Source organism: Camellia sinensis, chromosome 1 (assembly GCF_055761805.1).
Source record: "Camellia sinensis isolate YWXY chromosome 1, ASM5576180v1, whole genome shotgun sequence".
NCBI lineage: Eukaryota > Viridiplantae > Streptophyta > Magnoliopsida > Ericales > Theaceae > Camellia > Camellia sinensis.
In genome coordinates this window covers 208,428,710-208,453,063 of record NC_138961.1, presented here as the reverse complement: position 1 = coordinate 208,453,063, position 24,354 = coordinate 208,428,710, and the positions used below count along the sequence as shown (strand labels likewise).

At 35.8% G+C, this 24,354-nt stretch overlaps 1 protein-coding gene across 23 annotated transcripts in view; it reads right to left on the bottom strand.

The window, feature by feature from the left end:
* Positions 1–842: 842 nt before the first annotated feature.
* LOC114277189 (UDP-Glycosyltransferase superfamily protein) overlaps positions 843–24,354 on the bottom strand; it is a 39,928-nt gene continuing 16,416 nt past the window's right edge. Inside the window, exons 2-21 of one of the 23 annotated variants that reach the window (XM_082893933.1) lie at positions 22,284–22,331; positions 22,158–22,191; positions 22,019–22,085; positions 21,763–21,891; positions 16,229–16,433; positions 15,518–15,652; positions 11,236–11,340; positions 10,985–11,083; positions 9,600–9,729; positions 8,769–8,819; positions 8,549–8,659; positions 7,175–7,284; positions 6,790–6,958; positions 5,980–6,066; positions 5,666–5,737; positions 3,629–3,742; positions 2,590–2,651; positions 2,383–2,482; positions 2,104–2,228; positions 843–1,218 (exon numbers count right to left, since the gene is read on the bottom strand). In XM_082893933.1, coding sequence (XP_082750059.1) covers positions 2,109–2,228; positions 2,383–2,482; positions 2,590–2,651; positions 3,629–3,742; positions 5,666–5,737; positions 5,980–6,066; positions 6,790–6,958; positions 7,175–7,284; positions 8,549–8,659; positions 8,769–8,819; positions 9,600–9,729; positions 10,985–11,083; positions 11,236–11,340; positions 15,518–15,652; positions 16,229–16,433; positions 21,763–21,891; positions 22,019–22,085; positions 22,158–22,191; positions 22,284–22,331 — 1,948 coding nt within the window. In that variant the 3' untranslated portion in view covers positions 843–1,218; positions 2,104–2,108. Of the gene's footprint in view, positions 1,219–1,933; positions 2,229–2,382; positions 2,483–2,589; positions 2,652–3,628; positions 3,743–5,665; positions 5,738–5,979; positions 6,067–6,789; positions 6,959–7,174; positions 7,285–8,548; positions 8,660–8,768; positions 8,820–9,599; positions 9,730–10,984; positions 11,084–11,235; positions 11,341–15,517; positions 15,653–16,228; positions 16,434–21,762; positions 21,892–22,018; positions 22,113–22,157; positions 22,192–22,283; positions 22,332–24,354 lie in introns of those variants that run through there. The other 22 variants (XM_082893947.1, XM_082893963.1, XM_082893953.1 and 19 more) reach the window with 22 other exon arrangements.

The window sequence follows — 24,354 nt, the reverse complement described above, 5'->3', positions numbered from 1 at the left end:
ACGATTATTACATTCCATAATTTATAACAAAACATTTTCGTCAATCAAATTGCAATAAATTTTTTTTTTTTTTTGGGATTCTTTTTTCCAAATTACAAAATTGGTGAAGCCCAATTTGTATATTTTTTTTAGAAAATATTTTTACATAAAAAATGGGTCAAGTTGGCAATATGTGTTCATTTCCCCATATCACCTAAGCACTAATGATATATCCTTCTAATTTTAAAATTCTAATTGAGCTCTAATGATATGACAGAGAATAAAAGAAACAAAAAATAGGAATTGGGCACAGCAGTGACTGTTGTGCCTCATTTGTGGTGCATTATGAATTTATTTTTATAATTTGAACCGTTGATGTTGTAAAGTTTGTTGAGTACTTCATGCCTACCAAAAATCATATTAATCGGATACCAATAACTATATGATTGATAACCAAAAAAATAAACAAGAAGTTTTTCTTTTGAAAAATAGTATAAAAATATGCAATTCGATCATATAGTTATTGATATCCGATTAATATGATTTTTGGTAGGTTTGAAGTACTCAACAAATCCTACAAAATGAACAGTTCAGATCATAAAAATAAGACCATAATGCATTTCAAAATGAGGCACAACAATTAGGCACAGCAGTGACCCCAAGTCTCAAAAAATAAGCCAAAACATCACCATCACTGTGGAGCCCACACACTTAGAGCTCCTTTAGAACTTTCAATTTAGAGCTCCCAAACATTTTTTATCACCTAAGCCTATAGAGCTGACATGCTGCAATAATTTATGATGCATCACTTCACTTGACAGCATGTCAAGTGAAGTCACATGGTGACAGATTGAACAACAATATTGAAGGACAAAAATGTCAATTTACTCTTTTTTACTTTACTTATATTATTTTATAATATATCTTTTCGTAAAAAGTCAAAAAATTCTTCCCAAACATACAAATTTTTTTATATCATATTTTAGCCAAAAAGTTATTAAAAAAGTCTTTTTGCAAACTATGCCTAACTGTAGTAAAGTATCAATCAAATATTATTTTTTTTCATATTTTTAAATGCAAAATTACTAATTAAACCTTGCATAATCTAACTTATCGACAATATCATTTTCAATATGAGTTTGAAAGGCCCTAAATTTTGTTAAAATTTGGGGGCCCAAGCCAGCCTAGCCTTGTTGTTGAGCTTGCCTCTCGTCGGCCCTGGTAAACCCATGCAAGCCTCTACAATGAATTGGTACCAATCACTACTATTTCAATAAATAAACTAAACCAAAAAAGTTTGATCAGATGAACTATTAACACTTCACTAGCATGCTTACTGCCTCACAGATCTTCACATCCTTTTGTTAACTGTTCGATCAAAATGAATAATTTAAAACCTACATGTTTTCATTGTCCACGTGATCTTCTAAGTTTTATAATGAAATGCCAAGTTACTTGGATGTGCTAAAGTATTGCGTTTGTTAAAATTGTTCAACTCACATTCAGGTAGGTAGTTGATTCTTCTTTTCAAAATTTGTTTTCTAAGAAATGATTTCAGGGTAGCAACCAAACACCAAAAAATAAAAGTGAAATGTAATTATTTTACCTGTAAAAGTTTTGTAGAAATACATTTTCAAATGTAGAATATTTTGTGCTGAAACAAACAGAACTAAGTATTTTTATTGTCTTGTCGCAGCCTATCTAGGTAAGAGAAAACAAAGCAAAGACTTACTGTATCTAGAAGATAGCCTCATGCTGTATTTGGTTGGGGGATTTGGAAAGGGAAACGGAAAAGGTGTGTGAAATTATGTGAAATGTAGGCGTATTTTTTTCACATTTCACCTACCTTTTTCATTTCTCTTTCCAAATCTCTCCTCAAATCCCTCAACCAAACACAACATTAATCCATCAAGTCGTAAAACAATAAAAAAGTCAAAATACTCATAAATCATAGTTTTATTTTAGTCACTAATAGATATCATCATGATATAAATGGATTGTATGCATTAGTTCATATATCTGTACATGTAAATTCAAACCTTTATTTTAGTCACTAATAGATATCATCATGATATAAATGGATTGTATGCATTAGTTCATATATCTGTACATGTAAATTCACACCTGTTTCACAAATTCAATATGGATGTGTAAGCAGAAACATGTTTGTCACAGCACTCTGCATCCCATGAGAAGTCCTTTGTCATCGCCTCCATTATCTTCCTATTCCACTGGGATGGGTTGTTCTTCTACACAATCGGACAAGACAACAAACATATCAAATGTTTAAATCCTTTTTCGAACACAAAAGTAAATTATTCTATCAAGGTAAAGCACACACAGACGCAAAGAGTTTGACACAGAAACAAAAGCAACTTCACAGATGCACAGGGGAATACGCACAATTTCATCAATTGCTCGGCTTAAGGATACATTTCCAAATGTATTGTTGATGTACTGTGAGAATTCCGTGCTCTCAAAGTCATAATCTGTGATCTGCCTACTGAGAGAGAATACATAATTAGACACTGGATCTTTCTCTTTTCAATTAGCTAAAAAAATAAAGGAAAGTAGCGAATTATTAAAAACACTTCAAATTCTCTAACAAACCTGAATTGGTTATCAATAAGAGTTGCTGCAACTGGAGCAGCTCCATATCTTAGAGCCTTCAGCTACAGTTTCAAAAATAAAAAACATGAACAATATTTTGTAAAAGATATTTACACATTCAAAAGCAAAACATTATATAACATTTTAAGTAAATAGAGTAAGGATGGATGTGTTCCCAATAATAGCACAAATGCAGGACTTAGAAACATGCAATAAAAGACACTGATAGCACTATTAGGGAAAGCAATCTGATTTAAGCTGAAGGCACTAAAAACAAAAGAGGGACATCAAAAGTCTGCTAAACTGAGAGTAAAGGGTTGTTTGGGATGATCTAAATAAGTGCACTTTTTGGTTTTTTATGAAATATGGGTTGGGTTTGGGTTGGCTTTGAAGTGATGTGACTTAAATAAGATGATGTGACTTAAATAGGATAGTGACTTTTTTACTTTTTGACTTTTTTCAAATATGCCAAACCAAGCCTAAATATATCCAAAAAGGAAAAAGAAAAAGAAAAAGAAAAAGAAAAGAATGAGTTGAAAATGGCCTCGGGATCTAGATAAAGGTAAATATCGAAAACTGAATATCACATCCACTACCCTATGTTCCTGGGATAGAAGGTCTTATTTAGACAGCCTTATATGTAAATGTAGAAAAATTTAATATACCTGTATGTTATGTATTATACTGAGGGGAATGCCAGGATAAGGAGGAATACCAAAATTAGCATGGGTTGAGATAGAAAGGAATCACAGATTGGCTTGCTGTTTAACTGAAATTTTGGCCCTTGATCAAGCGCAATATTGAAACAGTACTTGGGTATAAAAAAAGACAAGGATTTGTTGAGTTCAGTTCTTTTGGATGCATGCAAATATTATATATAAGCATATAAAATTTCTTTGAAGGATCCTTTCAATAGTTCACACATAAACCAGGACCCATGGTCCACAACAGACAGGCGTACAAGAAATTGTTTCAGAGAAAATGTGACAACAGCAACTGAGCAGCTGATTTAGGAAGAATATTTATAGGCTACACATACTGGCACTTGGAGCACTGGATCATCAAAAGATTGGCATAATATAATATCAGATCCTGCAAAGATTAAATGGGACAAGGCTTCATCATATTCATTTAAAAATCTCACGTTATCATCCTGCAAAGTGTGGAAAGTACCAAGAAAGTGTATCAGTAGAGCAAAAGGTAAAAGAAGCATCATGAAACAAATTACTTTCTGACATAGGAATAACAAATATGCGGCCTATATCTTCTTGTTGAAGTATGACAAACAATGGGGGAATTCTTTTGGAAGACCATCTTAAATAATTTTTTAACAGTCATGAACAGAAAGGCAGTGCAATAAAAACTACCATCATGTTATGCAGGCAAACACACCCATTTTGATACTTTAGCAACAAGACCACTCTGTCATAAACAATAGCAGTGAATTGTTTTAACCATGACACTTGACTACCACCAAAAACTTTTATTGTGGATCCAAGATCTTGTCTACTTTCAGGTCAAATGAGAGAGTTTTAAATTTAAAAGGTTGACAAGGATATAGTTCTTCTATAAGTAATCATTAGTAGCTATGAGACTTGCCTTTTGACATATTTTGGAATGTATTATACAACATAAAATCCTGGATTAAAGAAACCTGGCAGATAAACCGAAACAATTCGAACATTTTTATTCCATGCTTTGATACCAAACCAAACCAAACCAAACCAAACCAAGCCTTAAGTTCTATCAAATGGGGTCGACTACATGAATCCTTCTTCTCCAGGCGGCCCTATCAAAGACCATTTCATTAGTCAAATTAAGTAGATCCATATCTCTATTTACAACGCTAGCTAACGTTAATCTAGGCCTACCCCGCCCCCTAGTACTTCCATCTACCATTACAATATCGCATCTCTTCACTACTACCTCTGTTGGTCTATGTTGAATATGACCAAACCACCTCAATCGATTCTCTCTCAAATTATCTTCAATCGGTGCTAAGGAGAAAAATTTAGGTAGCTTATGGTAGAGTTTTCTAAATATGATTTGAGAATAGAGCTGTATTTTGAGTTTGTAAGTTTTGAAAATATGATTTGAGTATGGAAAATTTATTTGGTAGATGAGTTTTGAATTGAATGGAGAATTTTTGATGTGACATATGATATTTAATACAAAAACTTACAACTCATAACCAAACACACAACTCAAAATTCTATTTAAAACTTATAAAAAAAAAATTTTAAATTCTAATTTTTTTTTATTTAAAATATAAAAAATAACAGGTGCCAATTGTTTAAAAAATATATATATATAAAAAATAAATAAATAAAGTATTGTTCCGGTCAATCGGCCGGACGTCCGGGAGGACGACCGGTTAACCCAAATTTTCCTATCTTGGAAAGAGTTTTCAAAAATGGGTGTGGAATTAATTTTTGAAAACTCTAAACAAACAAGACACTCAAAACAAAGGGTGAAAATATGTTTGGAGAAGCTAACCAAACACAGTCTTAATCTTCCACCACAAATATTGCACTTTAAAGGCAAAGCACAAAACACAAAACATTGCTAACAATAGCAATTCATTTCACAGACATAATTTTACTTTTCAACAAATCAGATGACATGAAAAGAAAGAAAAAAAAAATTTAAATTTAAAAATAAAAAAATAATAATAAAAAAAAAAAAGAAAAAAACTCGTGATATTTGGCAAATGCATGTCAAACTGAGTCATCCATGCCTCGGCTTGCAGCATATATTTAATGATGTCTCTGCTTGGTTTTATAATTGCCCAGCCTTGAGGACCACCTTTTCTTAAGCAAGCCTCAAAAATGCTTTTGAAAATCTAGATTGGAAGAGAAGAAATGACAATTCTTAGAATCCATTTCATGATTGTGGCAATACATTTTCGTTTTTCAGTTAGCAAGAAAGGAGACTTAAACTATTTAGCTACCAAAACAGTGCCTTTTTCCAGGTTGCTAAAGTAATGCCTTTTTTATACATCCATGTTTTTCCTATATGAACAGAAGACAAATGGGAACCAAAGAGCACAAGAAATTGAAAGGAGAAATGCTTGCACCTTGAGTTCTTCCTCAAAAGATTCCAGTGCCCTGTTTATGCCTTCAATTTTTCTCATCCCCATAAAGATAAACTGTATAAAATAACTGGACAAATCAAATTCGAGGAAATCATTCGATAGAGGAATGAAGTACAGATGTGAAGTTTCAGTTTAAAAACTCCTAGCTGAATGGCTAATCCATTCCTCCTCATTGTCAAAAATTGTTCATTAGTGTCCCATTAATAACCTTCCCACATCGATGGTTGGATTTTCAATAGAATTAGGATAATCAAACAACCTTTATATTAATAAGGGGAAACTAAGTACTGACAAACCTGAACACCTTTTCTGGAAGCAATACAAACAAGTGCCTTGAGGTTCTCCAGATCAACATCTGACACTTCTGAAAAGATGCAGCCAACCTATAATACATCATTCTTTAAGATCTGCTAAAAGCATGCAGATATATTACAGAAGAGCGGAAAAAATGCATGCATGACAGAAATTAAGCAAAATTAAACATTAATTTGTTCCAGCCATTCTGAGAAGATTAGAGGTGGTTGACGTCTAATCTATAACCAGTTCAACAAATCGAGGAAAAAAATATATGACCATTTTTTGCCGAGTCCACATGCCCTTAAATTTCAAGTTTGATGGGTCTAATCTCTAGATATGCACCTGCACCCAACACTCGTGCCCAAGTCTGTGTAACATAGATTTAAACTATCAAAGCATGGTCAGCTATAAAGCACCGTCCCATTTCTGTATTTGAAATACACATCTGGGTGTAAACAAATAACGTATTATTCATGTCAAAGCTTTCCTGGAAAGAAGATTTGGATTATTGTACAAAATTACCAGAATGTTTCCCCAGCTGACCAAACAGATATCTATTTTACATTCAGATGTTATGTTAATTTATGACATATGAAGCACAGATTGAAAGAGGAACAGGAAGAAGAGGAAAAAGAAAAAGAAAGAAATGATCTAAATAAGTACACTTTTTGACTTTTTATGAAATATGGGTTGGGTTTGAAATGATGTGATAGAGAGGTGATGTGACTTAAATAAGATGATGTGACTTAAATAGGATAGTGGCTTTTTGAATTTTTGACTTTTTTAGATTATGACAAACAAAGCCTTACAGTAATAATAGAAGGATTCTCAGATATCCCCACATGCTGCTGTAGTGCGATTTTGCAAACAGCTTTCCCCTTCATATCATCCACACTGTAGCTTTGTGGAAGAAAGTGATCCATGGAAGGATTCCAGGTGGAGTTGTCAAATCCACAAGGAGCAACCAGCAACTTGTCCCTATATGCAAATCCAAACAAGAAAAATCTTTTAGGATTAAAAGTTCAATTCTTGGAGCTTACATTATAGAATAAAAACGTTAGTGAACCTATTTACTAGTTGAATCAAGAAAATTCTGTTCCATTTCAGTTTATAACAAGATGGGTAGAAAAAAGGACACACGTCATAGAAAATTTAAGCATTGAAATTCAGAAATGGCTTGAAAGAACTACTTACTTGTGAACTGCTAAGGTGGATTCCAGCCCATAACTCAAACTATGAATAATCAGACCTTTTGAATGCATAGATGACATTATTACAACTTTATTGGAGTAAACAATTCCGCCCTGCAAATTTGTAGAAGGAACCCAAAAATATGTGCTGATGTTCACAAGAATGAAGCTAAAGATTCTATTATATTGGGGATACTGCAACATGTAAGCTATATCAATTAACGAAGGGAAAAAAGGGTAAAGAAATATGGCTTTAGAACAATTCTCCCACAAAATAGAGGGCAGTTGATGCAAGGATGTGAAGATTTGGGGTTATGTTATGCCAATCAGTAGCAACTAGCAACTGAGTTTTCTGTGCAGATTACAAATTATACCATGAACAGGGGTGGCGTCAAGTGTTAACAGATAGGGTAAGCTGACCTTATCTATATAGCTGGGTCAACGACCAACCCATGATTAAAAACAATGAACCCACCCCACATGCCCAATGCATTCAACATGAGTTTAGCGGCTTCAGCCCGTTTTCCTTAAAAATAATAATAATATAATAAAAATAAAAAATTGAAGTGGGCAATGGTTACTTTTTAATATTTCCCCATCAGTCTCCTTGACTTCCCCTCTCTCTCAACTGTGTCTAACAAACACGGAGACAACAAACACCGTACATGAAGAAGCGGTGGGCTTCAACTTCAAGACCTCTCTAGCTCTCTCATATCTCTCAAAGGAAACTTCCTTGAGGTTATTACGTGTCAATTCTAAAATATGAAACTTCGTCGAGGACAATTGTAAAATTACACTTATTTGCTTTTTTTTTTTTTTTTTTTTCTTTTGGGTCAAAAACAATTGTTTCAATGTATTAAGATTTTAGAGTATTTGTGTTCAAGTTTTTGCATGACACCATCAAGAGAAAAATTTATAGCTGCCACTGGAACTTGGCAATCACAAACCTAAACAGTTTCAATCTTAGTTATAAAACCCTTCTGAGATTAATGTAATCATTGCATTTGAACTTTAGAATTTACGATATACATCTCAAATTTTATGGAACCATTATTTGAGTTGAAAAAAGGTCTATCATCAATATGATAAAGATTACTTTCTTATGCTCCTTTTTACTGAATTTTAATATCAAATGACCCCATTTATTATGACAGGAACTATTTCATCCAATGAAAAAATACAATTCATTTGGCACATTAATGCAACGGAGCCTTTAGATGTTGACAAGATGTGTCTTAGTGTTTAGATGAGCAATATAACACATGAAAAACGTTGACAAGACGTGTCTTAGTGTTTAGACAAGCAATATAACACATGAAAAACCATGGCCAAAATTTTCATTGAAATATAACCAGTATAAATAGGAAGAAATGCATACCTTTAAGATGTTGACAAGATGTGTCTTAGTGTTATCTTGCAAACGATCATGACGGTGTAGTCTAGAAGGATCAAGTCCACACAGTCCTAGCTTATCAGGTTGCTCAAGACACTAATGTAATAGAATATAAAGAGTGATGATAGTTGATGATGTCAAGACAGCAAGGACCCATAAAAAATTGTAAAAAAAAATCCAGAAAATAATAACCCAAGGAACTTGCCTGAGAATCAAAGTCCTGACATGTCAGCAATATCCTAGTACTGCCTAATCCCTGTATATTGAGACAAGAACATCGTTATGACAACATCATGTTCTTTATAATTAATTGTCAAATTATTACAGATTCTAATAACCCATCTAATGTAGCACATAATGCTTACAACAGTGGATAAACAGACATACGGCTACAAGCTCTCAAGGGCACCTCCCGTTAGCCAAGTTTGGCTAACCTAAAAAAGTGCACTTATTTCATCTTTTTATCTTTTTTGGGTCACATCAATCAACATCTCCTCTCTACTTTTTCTACACATAATACAAAAAAAGTCAAAAAGTGCACTTATTTAGTCTTCCCAAACTTGACCTAAGTCAAAATACTAGAGCTAGGATTTGGACCCCAAAACCTTCCCCAAGGGGTGTAGCAGTTACCACAAAATCTACTTTAAGGTTGGTGATCCTTTTAAAATTTATTTCTAACTCGGTTTGAAATTGAAATAGCTATTCAACAACTATTTGTGCTGGTGCAGTACAAACTGATACTGGTCTGAAAAAAAATGAAAATATATACATAACGCACTTCCTACTATTAGCCAAGCAAGAAAGATTAGAGTAATTGTACATATCCCTTGTGATTAGTCTCAACTAAAGATGGGTTAGACACACCTTGGCATAGCTTTAAAAAAAATAAAAATAACTAAATAAATAAATAAAAACTACAGGGTCAAGATCATGTTCTACGAATTTAAGCAGTAAAACATGAGCTTAATGTAACACAACATCAATAGGCCATATCATATCATTCACCATGATGAAAAGAAACAGTTGCAAGTTGCACCTGTTTAACAAAAACATCCCAGAAAAGTGGCCCGACAATAGCAGTTTGCCAGTTATGTATATGTAACACATCAGGCTGCTTTCCTGATTTGACTATATAATCCAATGAAGCTCGGGAGAAATAAGTGAATCTGACAGCATCAAGTAAACGACCCATTAAAAAAGGACAAACAAAAGAATAGTTAAACAGTAGGTAGAAATAAATATTAACAAAGCACACAAATAGACTTTTTTGTTTCCGTTAGTTGTGGCCAGACAGCAAGACCAGTCGCAGTGGTTTCCCCCATGGAGACAAACAACCCCAACCTCTATGGAATCGAACTTGATATTAAACCTCAGGAAATTACATAGAGATCAAAGAAAAATGAATAAAATCTCAAGTAGCAGCTGGAATGACTAAACTTTCAAACTGAAAAGAAATAAGTTAAACCAGGGAAAATGGTTTACTACTTGACCCTAGTAAAAACTTCAAAACTACAGTCTACAGTTGCTCTAGAACCAGATCAAGACAGAATCAAATTATTTCATCTTCCGATTAAGTATAGCCTTACAATGTTAGAATGTGATGTTGTACAAAGGAACAAAGGAATCCCCTCATACTAACTATATATCTCTAACTGAATATTTCTGGTAACAGTTTTTCTTTTAAAGTATGAAAACATTGTTTCAGGAACCTCTTCAGTGCATTCAGTATCAATCCTCTCATTCATGTCTCATCCATGCTGGCAAAATAATTTCAAAGTTTACCCTTAACAAATTTCTTCTCCAAAAAGAATGTTAACATCCTAATTGGTTCCAAAAGCAAATGCAAGGCCTTTCTGTATTGAACACAGACAATTTATTTTGCAAATAACAAGATTCGAGAACAGGAAGTGCAAGCTAATCAAATTAAACTTGGCATATGACCAACATGACTCCTCCACAAAGTAAAAAGTCCATTAATCAATGAGTGCAACTCAGTTCAGGTGGGATCCACTTGGTGCAAAAATAATAAATAAATAAAGAGTCAAAGCAAAACAAACTAATAAACAAAAAATCAAAGGATCAAAATTAGTTTTGAAAATGCTGATTTAAAGCTGCACTGACCAGTAAATAACCAAACTAAACAACCCAAACAATTGCAGGTTGGTAAGTATAGTTGGTAATAAAGAAAATTAGGGTTTTACAGAAATCTTAATGTTTTGACAAACCTGGAGACAGCATAAAACACTGAGCCAATACATAGCAATTTGTCCAAGGAAAAAGAAAAAATCAAGGAAAATAAACTACAGAAATGACAAAAAGCAATTGGTAAAAGCACCTTATGGTTCTTTTCTGATACTTTTAGAGGATAAAGCTTTGATGGGGGATAAAGCCAAAAAGAAAAGGGGAAAACAACCAAATTACCGTTCAAAGTCATTTGAGTAGCCATATACCCTCTCGAGGCTAAAGAATGATGAATAATAAATAGGTTGTATAAAAGTGATTCCAATGCCATAGACTACACTGTACAACAAAAATAAAAGGTAACATGAGTTTCTAAATGACTTTGCTAATTTAATTTTCTGCTAATACAACTAACAGAAACAAAATAAATAGTTATTCTTGGCAAAGTGCCCAACATAACCTTACATGTTACAACAAATAACCAAACTCACCCGGTCCAAATTCTGTTTACATGCAATTGACCATTGAAATATGAATAGAACTCTGCCTCAATTTCTCTTAACCCTTGAACTTCATCCAGGTTTAGGGTTGCATACCTATTTACAAGGTGCATTTTTGTCTAAGTAACAATTCAGAAATATCTGGTCCCAATCTAATAATATTAAGAAAATGTAAATGAACAACAAACAAATTCAACAGGATTCTTTCATTAATTGCAAACATTTGTGAACCAATAGACACAGTATGAAAGTGGCAAGGTAAGTAGAAGCCTTTACAGTCTGTTCGAGGCATCTAGACACCTAGACAATCAACCTACTGGGATGAGGCTAGGCTCCCACTAAGGTTTTAAAAAGCGGCCGCAACCGTTACATAATGCCTTTACGTAACTATTGTGGTGGTTACCGCCACCCGTTATGGCCGCTATAGCGGTGTGACGGAAATTCACATGTGTAACGGCCGTAACAATCTGTTGCACACCATTACACCCTTTTATAATATTTTGAATAACTTTCTTTCCCAAAAAAAAAAAAAGAGCAAGGTTTCGAAAAGCGGTTGCGGTTGCGGTCGCCGTAATGGTTACGGTAAAGCGGTTGCGGAGTATAAAGGCCATAGCGTAATGGTTGCGGTAACTGAAACCGTGATTTTTTTTTTAATTTTTTGCACAATTTGAAAAAAAAGCTCACCGATACGCATATCTTTTTTTTTTTCTTTCTAGAATCACATTTATTAGGATTTAAAATAGATTTTGATCATTTTTTGTTAATTTTTAAGTATGATCCAATATATTTCATATTTTCAAATCACTATAAAATGAACTTTTTACATTTTATTTCAATAGTTAATGACTTTAAGAATAATTAATTTTAAATGTCTATAAATTATTTTTGACCAATACCCAAGGTTTTAAAAAACGGCCGCAACAGTTACGCAACGGTTGTGGTGGTCATCGCCACCATTTATGGCCGCTATAGCGGTGTGACGGAAATTCACATGTGTGACGAACGTTTCGGTGTTACGTAATAGCCGTAGCAGTATCGTAACGGCCGTAACGTTCCATTACACACCGTTATACCCTTTTATAATATTTTGAATAACTTCATTTCCCAAAAAAAATAAAATAAAAGTTTACAAAAAAAGAAGAAATACTCAAGTGATCCAAATCCAAAGAAAAAATCTTATATGAATTTATTTTCTTTATAATTTTTATTTTATTACATTAGCATGTAAAATAAAAAATATATAAACAGCCTATAAAGCACGGACACGGACTCGGACACGCATATGGACACGGACATGAGATACGGCAATTTCTAAAAAATGGGGACACGGACACGACAGGGGACACGGCAAATTTTTTAATTTTTTTATCAATATTTTTATTTTAATACATATTAATTATTTTATTTATTTATTATATTTTTTAAATAATGTGTTCCAATTAATTTTTTATTTTACATACATGTGTTTATTTTTTTATTTATTAATATGTATAAGTATATTATCTTATAATATGTATTACATATTATCTTATAAGTATATTTATGTTATATAATAACAATTATATAATATATAATAATGATAATATCTAATAATAGTTATTATATAATAGTTGTATATATTATATATGAATCAAGACAAGAAGACAAAAACGGGAGAGAACAGAGAGACAGAGGGAGACGATCGCGAGGGAGAGAGAGAAGGCGGGAGAGAGAGACCTCTGAGAAGGCAAAGGCGAGAGAGAGCTCGTCAAAGTCGAAGGGGGCTCTGGATCGTCGAAGTCAAATGGGCTCTGGATCGTCGAAGTCGAAGTCGAAGTCGAAGGGCTCTGCATAGTTGCCGACCAGGTTTGTACTCATTTTCTCTTTCATTTACTCTTCTCGCCGTGTCCATGGTGTGTCCAGCTTTGGACACGTCTGTCCCCTGCAAAAAAATAAATTAAATTAAGGGGACACACCAGATGCCGTGTCCCGTACGTGTCCCCGTATCCAACACCGCCACGGCTTCCATTTTGGCGTGTCCATACTTCATAGCAACCAGTAATTGTATTTATTTTTATAATCATTTTATTTAATATTTAATTATAAATATTTTTATTTTGTTACTGTAATGTGTTGTCTAAAAAATGTCTTTAAAAAACTCAAAAATATTTTTTGTTTATGGCACAATTTTTATTTTCATAATCATTTCATTTAATACTTAATTGTAAATAATTTTATTTAGTTAGTTGTAAAGTGGTCTAAAAAAATGTCTCAAAAATAATTTTTATTTACGGCATAATTTTTATTTTTATAATCATTTCATTTAATAATTGTGAATATTTTTCATTCAATTAGTTCAGGTATTGGCAAGGTTTCGAAAAGCTATTGTAGTCGCCGTAACGGTTGCGGTGGCGGTGGCGGTGGCGGTTGCGGAGTATAAAAGTTATAACATAACGGTTGCGGTAACCAAAACCGTGATTTTTTTTATTTTTCGCACAATTTGAAAAAAAATTTACCGATATGCATTTTTTTTTTCTAGAATCACATTTATTAGGGTTTAAAATAGATTTTGATCTATTTATGTTAATTTTTAAGTATGATCTAATATATTTCATATTTTAAATCACTATAAAATGAACTTTTTACATTTTATTTCAATAGTTATTGACTTTAAGAATAATTGATTTTAAATGTCTATAAATTATTTTTGACCAATTCCTGAACTAATTGAATAAAAAATATTCATAATTATTAAATGAAATGATTATAAAAATAAAAATTGTGCCATAAACAAAAATTATTTTTAAGACATTTTTTCAGACAACATTTTACAGGTAACTAAATAAAATTATTTACAATTAAGTATTAAATGAAATGATTGTAAAAATAAAAAATGTGCCATAAACAAAAAATATTTTTGAATTTTTTAAAGATATTTTTTAGACAACACATTACAATAACAAAATAAAAAATATTCATAATTAAATATTAAATAAAATGATTATAAAATTAAATACAACTACTATTTATATATTTTTTATTTTACATGCTAATGTAATAAAATAAAAATTATAAAGAAAATAAATTCATATAAGATTTTTTCTTTGGGCTTGAATCACTTAAGTATTTGTTCTTTTTTTGTAAGCTTTTATTTATTTTTATTTTTTTTGGGAGGAGGGGAAGGAAGTTATTTAGAATATTATAAAAAGGGTATAACGGTGTGTAACGGATAATTACGGCCGTTAGGTGACACCGAAACGTCAGTTACACATGTGAATTTCAATCACACCGCTATAGCGGCCGTAGCGGGTGGCGGTAACCAGCACAATCGTTACATAACAGTTGCGGCCGCTTTTTAAAACCTTGGGTATTGGTCAAAAATAATTTATAAATATTTAAAATCAATTATTCTTAAAGTCATTAACTATTGAAATAAAATGTAAAAAGTTCATTTTATAGTGATCTGAAAATATGAAATATATTGGATCATACTTAAAAATTAACAAAAATTGATTATAATCTATTTTAAACCCTAATAAATGTGATTCTAGAAAGAAAAAAAAAATATACATATCGATAAGTTTTTTTTAAATTATGCGAAAAATAAAAAAATCACGATTCCGGTTACCACAACTGTTACCGCAACCGTTACGCTATGGCCTTTATACTTTGCAACCGCAATCGCGCCACCGCAACCGCTTTTCGAAACCTTAGCTCCCACAATGCCTAGACAACAAGTTCATTTGTTTTTAATTTAACTAGACAATTTGAATTATTTATAAAGGATGGAACTACAACATTCTAACTTTTCTATCCGACAAAGGAAAGCTCAAAACCAAGTATATTATATGAGTAAGAGTCGTAGTTACAACTTAGATGTTAACATTAAAGATTGAGAGTACTGGTAGTGCTTCAGTGTCTTTATTCCACTCACTAATCCAAACCATTTGCAATCAAATTGATGGTGCTAAGAATTAGTAATCCCGACAAATATTGCACAAGGATTCACCAAGAAAGAACATTTAAACCGAAAAAGAGAACATGAAGTGGTAGCTAGGTAATGGCCGACTAGACCAGAAGTTTGGTACTCCCACCAAAACATGTCTTAAAATGTGAATTGAGAAACTTCATCATATGGAGGTTTACTATTCCATTCTATTCATTGACTCAGAACTATTTGCCAGTGTTCTAGAAGGCTGTAATGAATGGCATCTAACATTTTGTCTTCTAAATAGGCACAAGAAAATAAGATTTTGAAAAAGAATGAAAATGAAATATAAGGTCCCGTGATTACTTTGGTAAAATAACCTCCACCGAATGACCTTTTCTTTGTAGCGCACGGGATAGCCCTGTAACATACGATGCCAAAGATCCAACAGAGATGACTGGTGCCATTTCAGTGCAAATGTGGACAATGTGAAGACCTTTCCTGAATAGAAGATGATATAGAATATGTTGGAACAGATAATTAAAGAAATAAAGAAAGAAAGAAGAAAACGAGAGAGAACAAGGATGTGATAATAACATCTTGGTACAAAAGCTTGTGATCTCAAAAGAGAAGCAAACATAAGCCATTCCAAATGAGTGTCAAATACCATGTCCTTGAAAAGTTTATACATACAAATGAGACTTATGTGCAAATTGCAATCTTATAACTAGAGAAATGTCAAGGATATTGCAAGATATTCCAATAAATTACTAACACTTGCACTACTAGTAACAACTGTATTCAAAGTCTATGCATATCTTGAATATACTATATGTAAGCTACTGTTCCGCCACCACATACTACGGCTACAGTTTCCTTTTCTCTGGCACTCGAGCTGTTTCACGTAAAAATACCAAAGCATGATGACACACACACACAGATATGCTTCCTCTAGCATGCAATTATAGAATTCAATATAAAATACATCATTTTCTTTAAAGACGGGACCATATTTCAAACATTATCCTCAAAATTTGAAGATAAAATTAGTTACACTACATAGTAGAAAATATTTACTTTTTGCTTTTGTCTGAGAACTGGCAGAGTTCTGCTAGAAGTTCGGCATCTCTTTTATGCAGGATGTCAGAGAAATTATCAGCTACAGTTACTTTTGAATCCATGATCATTTTTCTCAAATCAGATGCCTCCCCAGTGCCTATCATGCCTGTGAGGACCATTGAGTCTAATCTAAGCAGCAACTCCGACCTGATTGATAGTTTATCTGGTGTAGGTGAGAAATTGAAAAAGAAGGTTATTAGTAAATATTCTCGTATTAGAATCTATATACAGTGTACAGAAGTACAATAAATTTTTTAATAGACAAAGTACAGAAGTAAAATGATGGAAGAAACAAATCATGTAACATGGTCCATGAGATCTTGACTGCAAATATGAAAGATATCAGCATATCTGCAACTGCAAGATATAAATACTGCTATGCACTACCAGAACTCATGATGTCTCGCAATGGCTCAATCCAGTTCACTTAGCTAACTTTTATACCAGATGTGTCAGACCATTGGTGAAGACACTGGATGGTGGTGTCATAACGTTGTAGAGGACACTGTATGGGGTGTCATAACCATGTAGAGGACACTGTATGGTGGTGTCATAACGGTGTAGAGGACACTGGATGGCGGTGTCAGACCGATGTAGAAGACAGTTTATGGGGTCATGTCGGACCGTTGTAGCAGACACTGTGTGGTCGTGTCAGACCGATGTAGAAGACAGTTTATGGGGTCATGTCGGACCGATGTAGAAGACAGTTTACGGGGTCATGTCGGACCGTTGTAGCAGACAATGTTGTGACAGTTGTTGTGACAGTTTACAGAGTCTTGCTGGACCCTTGTAGAAACTAACCGGAATCAATGTCGGGACAGTTTACAGAGTCTTGTCGGACCCATAAAAGAGCTAACCGGAATCAATGTCGGGACAGTTTACAGAGTCTTGTCGGACCCATAAAGGAGCTAACCGGAATTAATGTCGGGACAGTTTACAGAGTCTTGTCGGACCCATAAAGAAGCTAACCGGAATCAATGTCGGGACAGTTTACAGAGTCTTGTCGGACCCATGAAGGAGCTAACCGGAATCAATGTCGGGACAGTTTACAGAGTCTTGTCGGACCCCTAAAAAGTCGCACCCTCAAAAGGTGTGCCCAATCTTTCAAAAGGCGTGCCATCAAAAGGCGTGCCCAATCCATAAAAAGACGTGCCATCAAAATGCGTGCCCAATCCATAAAAAGTCGTGCCCGACAGAAAGCGTCGAGCCATCAAAAGGTGAGCCGGAGACGCGGCGAGGCACGTGAGCGACAGAGTGGCGTGTTGGCCGCGTCGTCAGTGTCGATATAAACCAATGCGGAGGCTGTGCTTGAGGCAGAAGCGAAGACAAAAAAACCTGAGAAAAAACTTCTGAAAAACTCTTCATTTTCTGAGAGAGATATTCGTTTTTCTGAGAGATTGCCTCTAAGAGCTGCAAATCTTGAAACACTCCCCTTCCGAACATTATCAGTCTGAAATTGCTATTTCGCTGAAACATTCAGCAACCCAAAAAACATGGCCTCTTCTTCCCGTTCAGCTACCCAGAATATGGCCTCTTCATCCCGTGGTCTACTCACTCTCTTTCCCGACCTCAACGAGTCAACAAGAGAGATAACTGGTGCGGAGGCCCGTGAACCTCAACCAAACACCTCTGGTTTTGCTCCGTTGAACTTTCCGATGCGGTCGGTGGAGCAAAGAATGGCAGTGCAGTCGGATGTGGAGGCCAATCAGTATACATTGAAGTCATGTGTGGAAACCATGACTGCGGTTACAAATTTGTCGAACCGGCTGCAGAGTAGGACAAATGAGGTGCAGCAGTTAAACGCCCAACTGGCTCTGCTCCAACGCATGTATAAGGATGCGCGAGCAGAGTTAAGTGTGCTAAAGGCGGAAAATAAGGAGCTGAAGCGGAAGGCCACCGTGATGTTCTGATTTGGAGGTCCACCGTATGCTGTAGTGGAGGAGCAGGGAGGAGGCAACTTGCTTGGTGGTCTAGGAAGCACGGAGGCAACACCGGCAAGGACCACCCAGAACGGAGGCAAGAAGAAAAGACCGGCGGCTGAGTAGAGAAGAAAAATCCCACTGTGGGTGTGATAGTTTTGTTTTTGTTTGTGTGGGTTTTCTTTTTTTTTTTTTTTTTTTTTTTGATGTAAAAGTGTGATCGGGGTTGATCCCCTGATATGAATAAAATGACAAGGTTGTGGAATGTTGTTGGTGTTATTTTGTGGTGTTGTTTTGTTTAATAAGAAAAATAAAATAAAAGAAAATGATGGATAAAGAAAATAGAGAAAAATATTTGTGGATGGAATAAATTAAGAGAAAGGAGAGATATGATTAAAGTGGGTTTGAAAGTGGGAAAAGATGAGAGAGAGGGAGATAGAGTGGGTGCATGATGATGATGTTGGGTCCATGGAGAGAGAGAGAGAGGGATGTCCAAGAAGCTTGTGCTTTTGATAGTTACACATTACCCAAGCTGTATGTGAAGATGCATGTTACTGTCTTACACTTCTGCAGGCTTGGTATTCTTTGTGGGGCACTTGCAACACGTGACATTGAAAATTGTATTCGAAAATGATGACATCTCCAACATGAAACGTCTTGGAAGCAGCCCAGGCCTTGTAATCAATATTCCCAATGATGGTTCAACCAGCGGAGTCTCCAACCTTGTACACTGCTGCCATTGAAACCTTCAAGCCAGCAAACATGGCTACCAACAACAAAGCCACAGCTCTACACCCCACACCCAAATCCATGGCTAAGAGAGAGAGAGCAAATCGGAAAAAAAAAACAGCAGTGACGAGCAGAAAAGCAGCGCCAGAAACGCCAACGACGACGACGAGTAAGAGTACAACCACTGATATGTGAGAGGCAAGGTGAACGGCGATAGAGGCTAGACGATGATGCGGGTGCCGCCGCCGACATAGCGGAGGAGGGGTGTAAGAAAATGTTGAAGAAGTCAAGGTATGTGTAGAAAATAAGCGGAATAGGTTGAGGTCCGGCGGGCGGCCAAGGCGAGGTTGCCGCCCGCCGGTGAAGCGAGAAATACTAAGGTCTTAACCTTGCTCTGATACCATGTAAAAATTTATGTATTATTGATTGATGTTTATTGATATCTATTACAATGATTCATGATTCCTATATATAGAAGAGGGTGAGTGTGTAGTAGGTAAGGAGTAGGTGAAGTGGAGGTGGTAGTGGTGTAGTGGGTTAGGTTTAGTGGAGTAGGTGAGGTGGTAGTGGTGTAGTGGGTTAGGTTTAGTGGAGTAGGTTTAAGTGGGTGAAGTAGGTGGAGAGTAGGTGGATTTTAACAGATTGCATGCTCAGTCTCAAGCCAACCATGAATCATCTGCTCTTATAAAAGCAATGCATAGTTTCATATGTTGATAATGCACATGAACAAATGGACATTCAAGTCTAACTGTCTAGCCTGTTTCCTAACAGCTTAAGCTTTGGTGAATAATGATTGTCCAACATCAATTCGTTGAGCCTTGAGATGGATGAGATAAGACGGGAGCTTCAAAGAGAAAGACATTTGAGGTAATGTCGCGTCATAAAGTATCGGGGATACATTTGAATCTTCATTTCCCTTGGAAAGCTATCTGGTAAACAAAACTCCTTCCGTGGAAGCTTCTTTGGCATGGGCAGCTCATGGCTATTTTTGATGATTAACAAAACAAGAAAGAGGGGCAGATAATCATAGTGTTGAATGAGTAAAAAGGTGGCAGAATAAGCGGAGCATCTTTTATTTACTTTGCGGTCGCTACGGCTGTCTGAGCAATATTATTATCTAAGAAGCACGGACACTTCTAAGAAGGTAACGTATCCGTGTCGTATACGTGTCGGACACCGACACTCTTTGGACACTTTCCCGACACGTGTCCGACACTCTTTAAAACGTGTCCTATTTTTTAAAGACCCGGACACTCTTTGGACACTTGGAGAATACATGTGTATCTCTTAAACACACGTGTCTATCAATTAGACACATGTGAAACCAATTATAAGTTTGAACAAAACAACTTAAGATACAATAATAAAATAAAAATCATATAAATTCATAAGAATTATTGTCATATTTAATATTTTTATTATCTTTGAACGATATATTCATATATATAACATATAATAAATATATAAAATTATATATTTCATGCGTGTTCCCCGCGTGTCGTATCCTGCATTTTTTGAAAATTAGCGTGTCGGCGTGTCCGTGTCGTGTCACGTGTCCGTATCCATGCTTCTTAGATTATTATATTATGGGTTTTTCAAAATCAGTGGCAGCGCTGTTGGCTACCTGGAGAGTGTAGATAGAAGAAAAAACAAGTTTTGAAGAATTCCTATACTTATTTTGGTGCCCTTTTGGCAAGACAAACGTGTATGGTTCGTTGGAGAGAGTAGGTAGAAGAAAAAACACGTTTTGAAGACTTCCTATACTTTGACTATTTTGGAGCCTTTGGCTAGACAAACTTATATGGTCTTTGGAGGGCACAGAGGCCAGTCACTTCACCAAACTATTTGGATGATATTAGTTCATCACTTGAGAGACATATGTGAAACTTTTAGATAATCCATCATTGCAGACTTTCAACTCTACGGATAATATGAATATTTCTGTCAGTGTATTGCTGCCCCTTTTAGAGATATTGCTTTTGGTTATCAGAAGAAGCAACTTTTTCATTTTTTAATGAGCATTAATTCAAAGAAACTAGACTAAGGTACAAAGTATGTCATTGATATTACAAGCTTGTGAATGTGTACATCAGGCCACATCTGCAAGCCAACAACATGATTCATTGAATTCAATACGTTGCTTGAAATCCAAGGCTAACTCTTGTACATATATATATATATATGCTTGAAAGAGAAGAAGAATCCCACATGTAATGCACGATGCGTGCCCGATATCGCATAGTATGTTACATGCAACAAGACTTAATGCAATTGAAGCTTCTTATATTAGAGGATTTGAACTTGAAAGTTGAAATCTTTACTATTATGCAAACTCAATGTCACGGAGATCTTTGTTTTGTACAATGACAGCCTAAACCATCACTTAAAGTCATCTCCTATGACTCTGAACAACAGATGAAGCCCTGGCACTTTAACTAACGGGTGAGAGCCTCCTTGCAATCCACAGAAAAAGTGAACAGTTTGGAAACAGTGCCAAACCAGTTTCTTATTTCTCTTCCAGATTCTACTTGCTCTATCTACAACTCTATTCTCCTTCTTGGTTTTGCTTCACAAATTTATTTTGAGCATCAATGGAAGTAACCAAGCTAAGGTGTACCGTGATGTTTGAAAGTTTTTAGTCAAGACCCCTATAGTACCATCAGCAAACCAATCACATTGATAATTGCCAGCCCAAGTATATGTATATATCATGGTCAAACAATTATTAACATGTAGTAAATGAGCCACTAAAAATCTTGTGCGAGAAAGATATCAGGTGGCTAACCCAATCATAATCTATTTGGTGTAGCCACATTATAAACAATGATTTCAGGGTACTATCACCTTTTCTAGTGCTGAGCTGCTTTTTTATCTCCAACTGTTTTATCCTATCAAGCAAAACCTTTTTCTCTCTCTTCATGTTGTCCAGCTCCTCCATGGCCATCATGCGTTGTTTGTTTAAGTATAAAATGTCTGAATCCAACTTAAGGCATCAGAATAAATAGGCACCTTGCATATGATGCACAAGACATCAAATGCATAAGATCTCTAAACATTACCAATGAAAGAAATGGGTAAAAATAGTCACCAAAGGACTTACTTTGTTGTGCTTCCCTAAAGAGTTGCCAAATGTCAGTATGTTTCTTTTCCGGTATGCTCCTCATAGACTGCAGCAAAATACTATTGACTGGCTGCTGGAAATAAATACCAAGGTCAGATTTGAAGCAATGAAAACATACCTCAGACATGTCTGAATTATCTTGGCCTTCTAACCTAGAAATTGAAGCAATGAAAGCTTTCATTTAGTAAATTAAAAAAAAAAAAAACAAATGCATAAATTTAAATAAGAAGGAGATGATACTTACGCCATCCGAAAAGATCCACTAGATACACCATTGCCCCCACCATTCTTCCTGCAAATAGTGTCACTATGCTTAGATAATTAAACAGAAGTAAAACGTTAGTTCAAGCACTTATTCTTTGCTACATCAAATGGCTTAGCAATCCAGCGAAAGCATCATCATTACGGACACGTTGTTGCCGGATAAAATAGGGGAATTGGATGAGTATCCATGGAATTGATTTATCAGACATTTGATTCCACAATTTGACGGCAGGATAGTCTGGGCAGATTGGACACTATATCCCACAAATGGGTGATAATTCAATCCAGCATACAATAATACAATAATTTCAAGCATACAATAATACCACCCCAATCAAGTCCCTCTCAAACATGGGATGGGGTAAAATGAATTTTCCTCCAAACACATCCTAAAAGAAATGGGGCACTAAACCATAATAAGGAATGTAAGAGTGGTGGTAAACTAAGAAAGAAAAGCGGCGAACTGTTTTAAAAAATTGGATCTCATGCATAGGCATAAGTTTTTTCATCTCTGTAATAGGTCCAGTAAAAGGAGGAGAAAACAGATGTGAAATTGATTTCTAGGGAATGGGCTACCATTTGCCATCCCTAGTGCTAGGAGTTTTGTGCTATTTGTTTTGACTTTTATCCTTTTCTTTGTATGAGGACTTATTGTCCTCTTTCCTTCCTGTTGCTTTTTTAATAAAATTCTTTGTTGATGCTCAAAAAGGAGAAAACATACATGAAATTGATGGACTGAGTATGGAAAGTTTCTTTAGTTTCTATAAGCACAACAAAGGCAACACTAATTTCTCTAACAGATTTCATTGACAGAGAAGGAAACATGAAGAATGTAATTTAAAGGAAAAACATGGCAATCTAAAGAAGACGTGGCAACCCAAGGGTAAAACAGCACGTGGAGAAAAAGAGCACATGTGGAAAAGCAAGAGCAGTTAGGAGCAGTTGTGCTAGAAAGGCTGTGAGGTGACAAGTGGGAAGATCTCATGAACTTGGTGAAGTGGCAGTTGTAAGGGGTTATAAAGTGCCCACGATCAAGGAATGAAGAAGAAAATTAGCAGTTGTGGCCAGCAGTTGGCAATCAGATTTTTGCCAAATTCTCAAATGGACTAGACCTATAATTTAAAGATAATTGTAATTGTTAGTGAGAGGGTGATTTATGATCAGGAGTTGGGCCGAAGTAACGGCCGAGCAGATTGAAAGCCCAACGGTGCATGGGGCCGAGATGATTGACCATCCGCCGCCAAGAAGTGGGCTGCCAGAACTTGAGCCGGGCAGAACTTGGGCCAAGTGTGAGCCGCCCCGGCCCAAGAAGAAGCTCGGCTAGATAGTGCTTGGTTGGACCGAGCTGCCTGATCAGGTGATGGCTGAAGCCAGACAAGCTGAGTGACCGGCGCGCGGAAAGGCGTGGTCAACCGAGGAGACTGTTTGACCGGCAGGAAGGCCGACCAAAGGAGGAACCCGGGCTAGGCACTGCCGGGATGCCGCCTAGCCCGATTCTCCATGTGTTTATCCGGTTAGGCACTTGGGTATGAAGCATGGCATGGCCGTGGTAGAGCAGCTCGACTGCCGAGCTCCAGCTGTGAAGTCAGGCAGTTGAGATTAGGTGATGATCGGCAAGGTTTACGCTGACAGATGGGATAGCAGAGCCACGTGTCAGGAGATGACTGGGAGTGGATATGGGGCTCAGAAGGTATATAAGCATGTATGCGCCCCCCATACACGATATACGAACATCTCTGTAAGGAATTCTTACACTCAAACGCTCTCTCCCTTCTCTCTATCCATCCTAAGGTGTGTGCTAACTTGACCATCGGAGGGTTTTTCCGGCCACACACCGCCGGGTAGCTCACCGTTACTTGCTCGCAGGTGATCGGACATCGACGGAGCTCGGAAGAAAGGAGTACGGGCTTGCCGGAATATTTGCTCCCCGTACAATTGGCGCCGTCTGTGGGAAAGCTTGACAGACAAAACCTTGTCTTCCAGGTTCATCTGATCGCCGCCCATGGCGAACAACGACGAGTTTCCGTTGTCCGCCATCGACGGAGCCACCC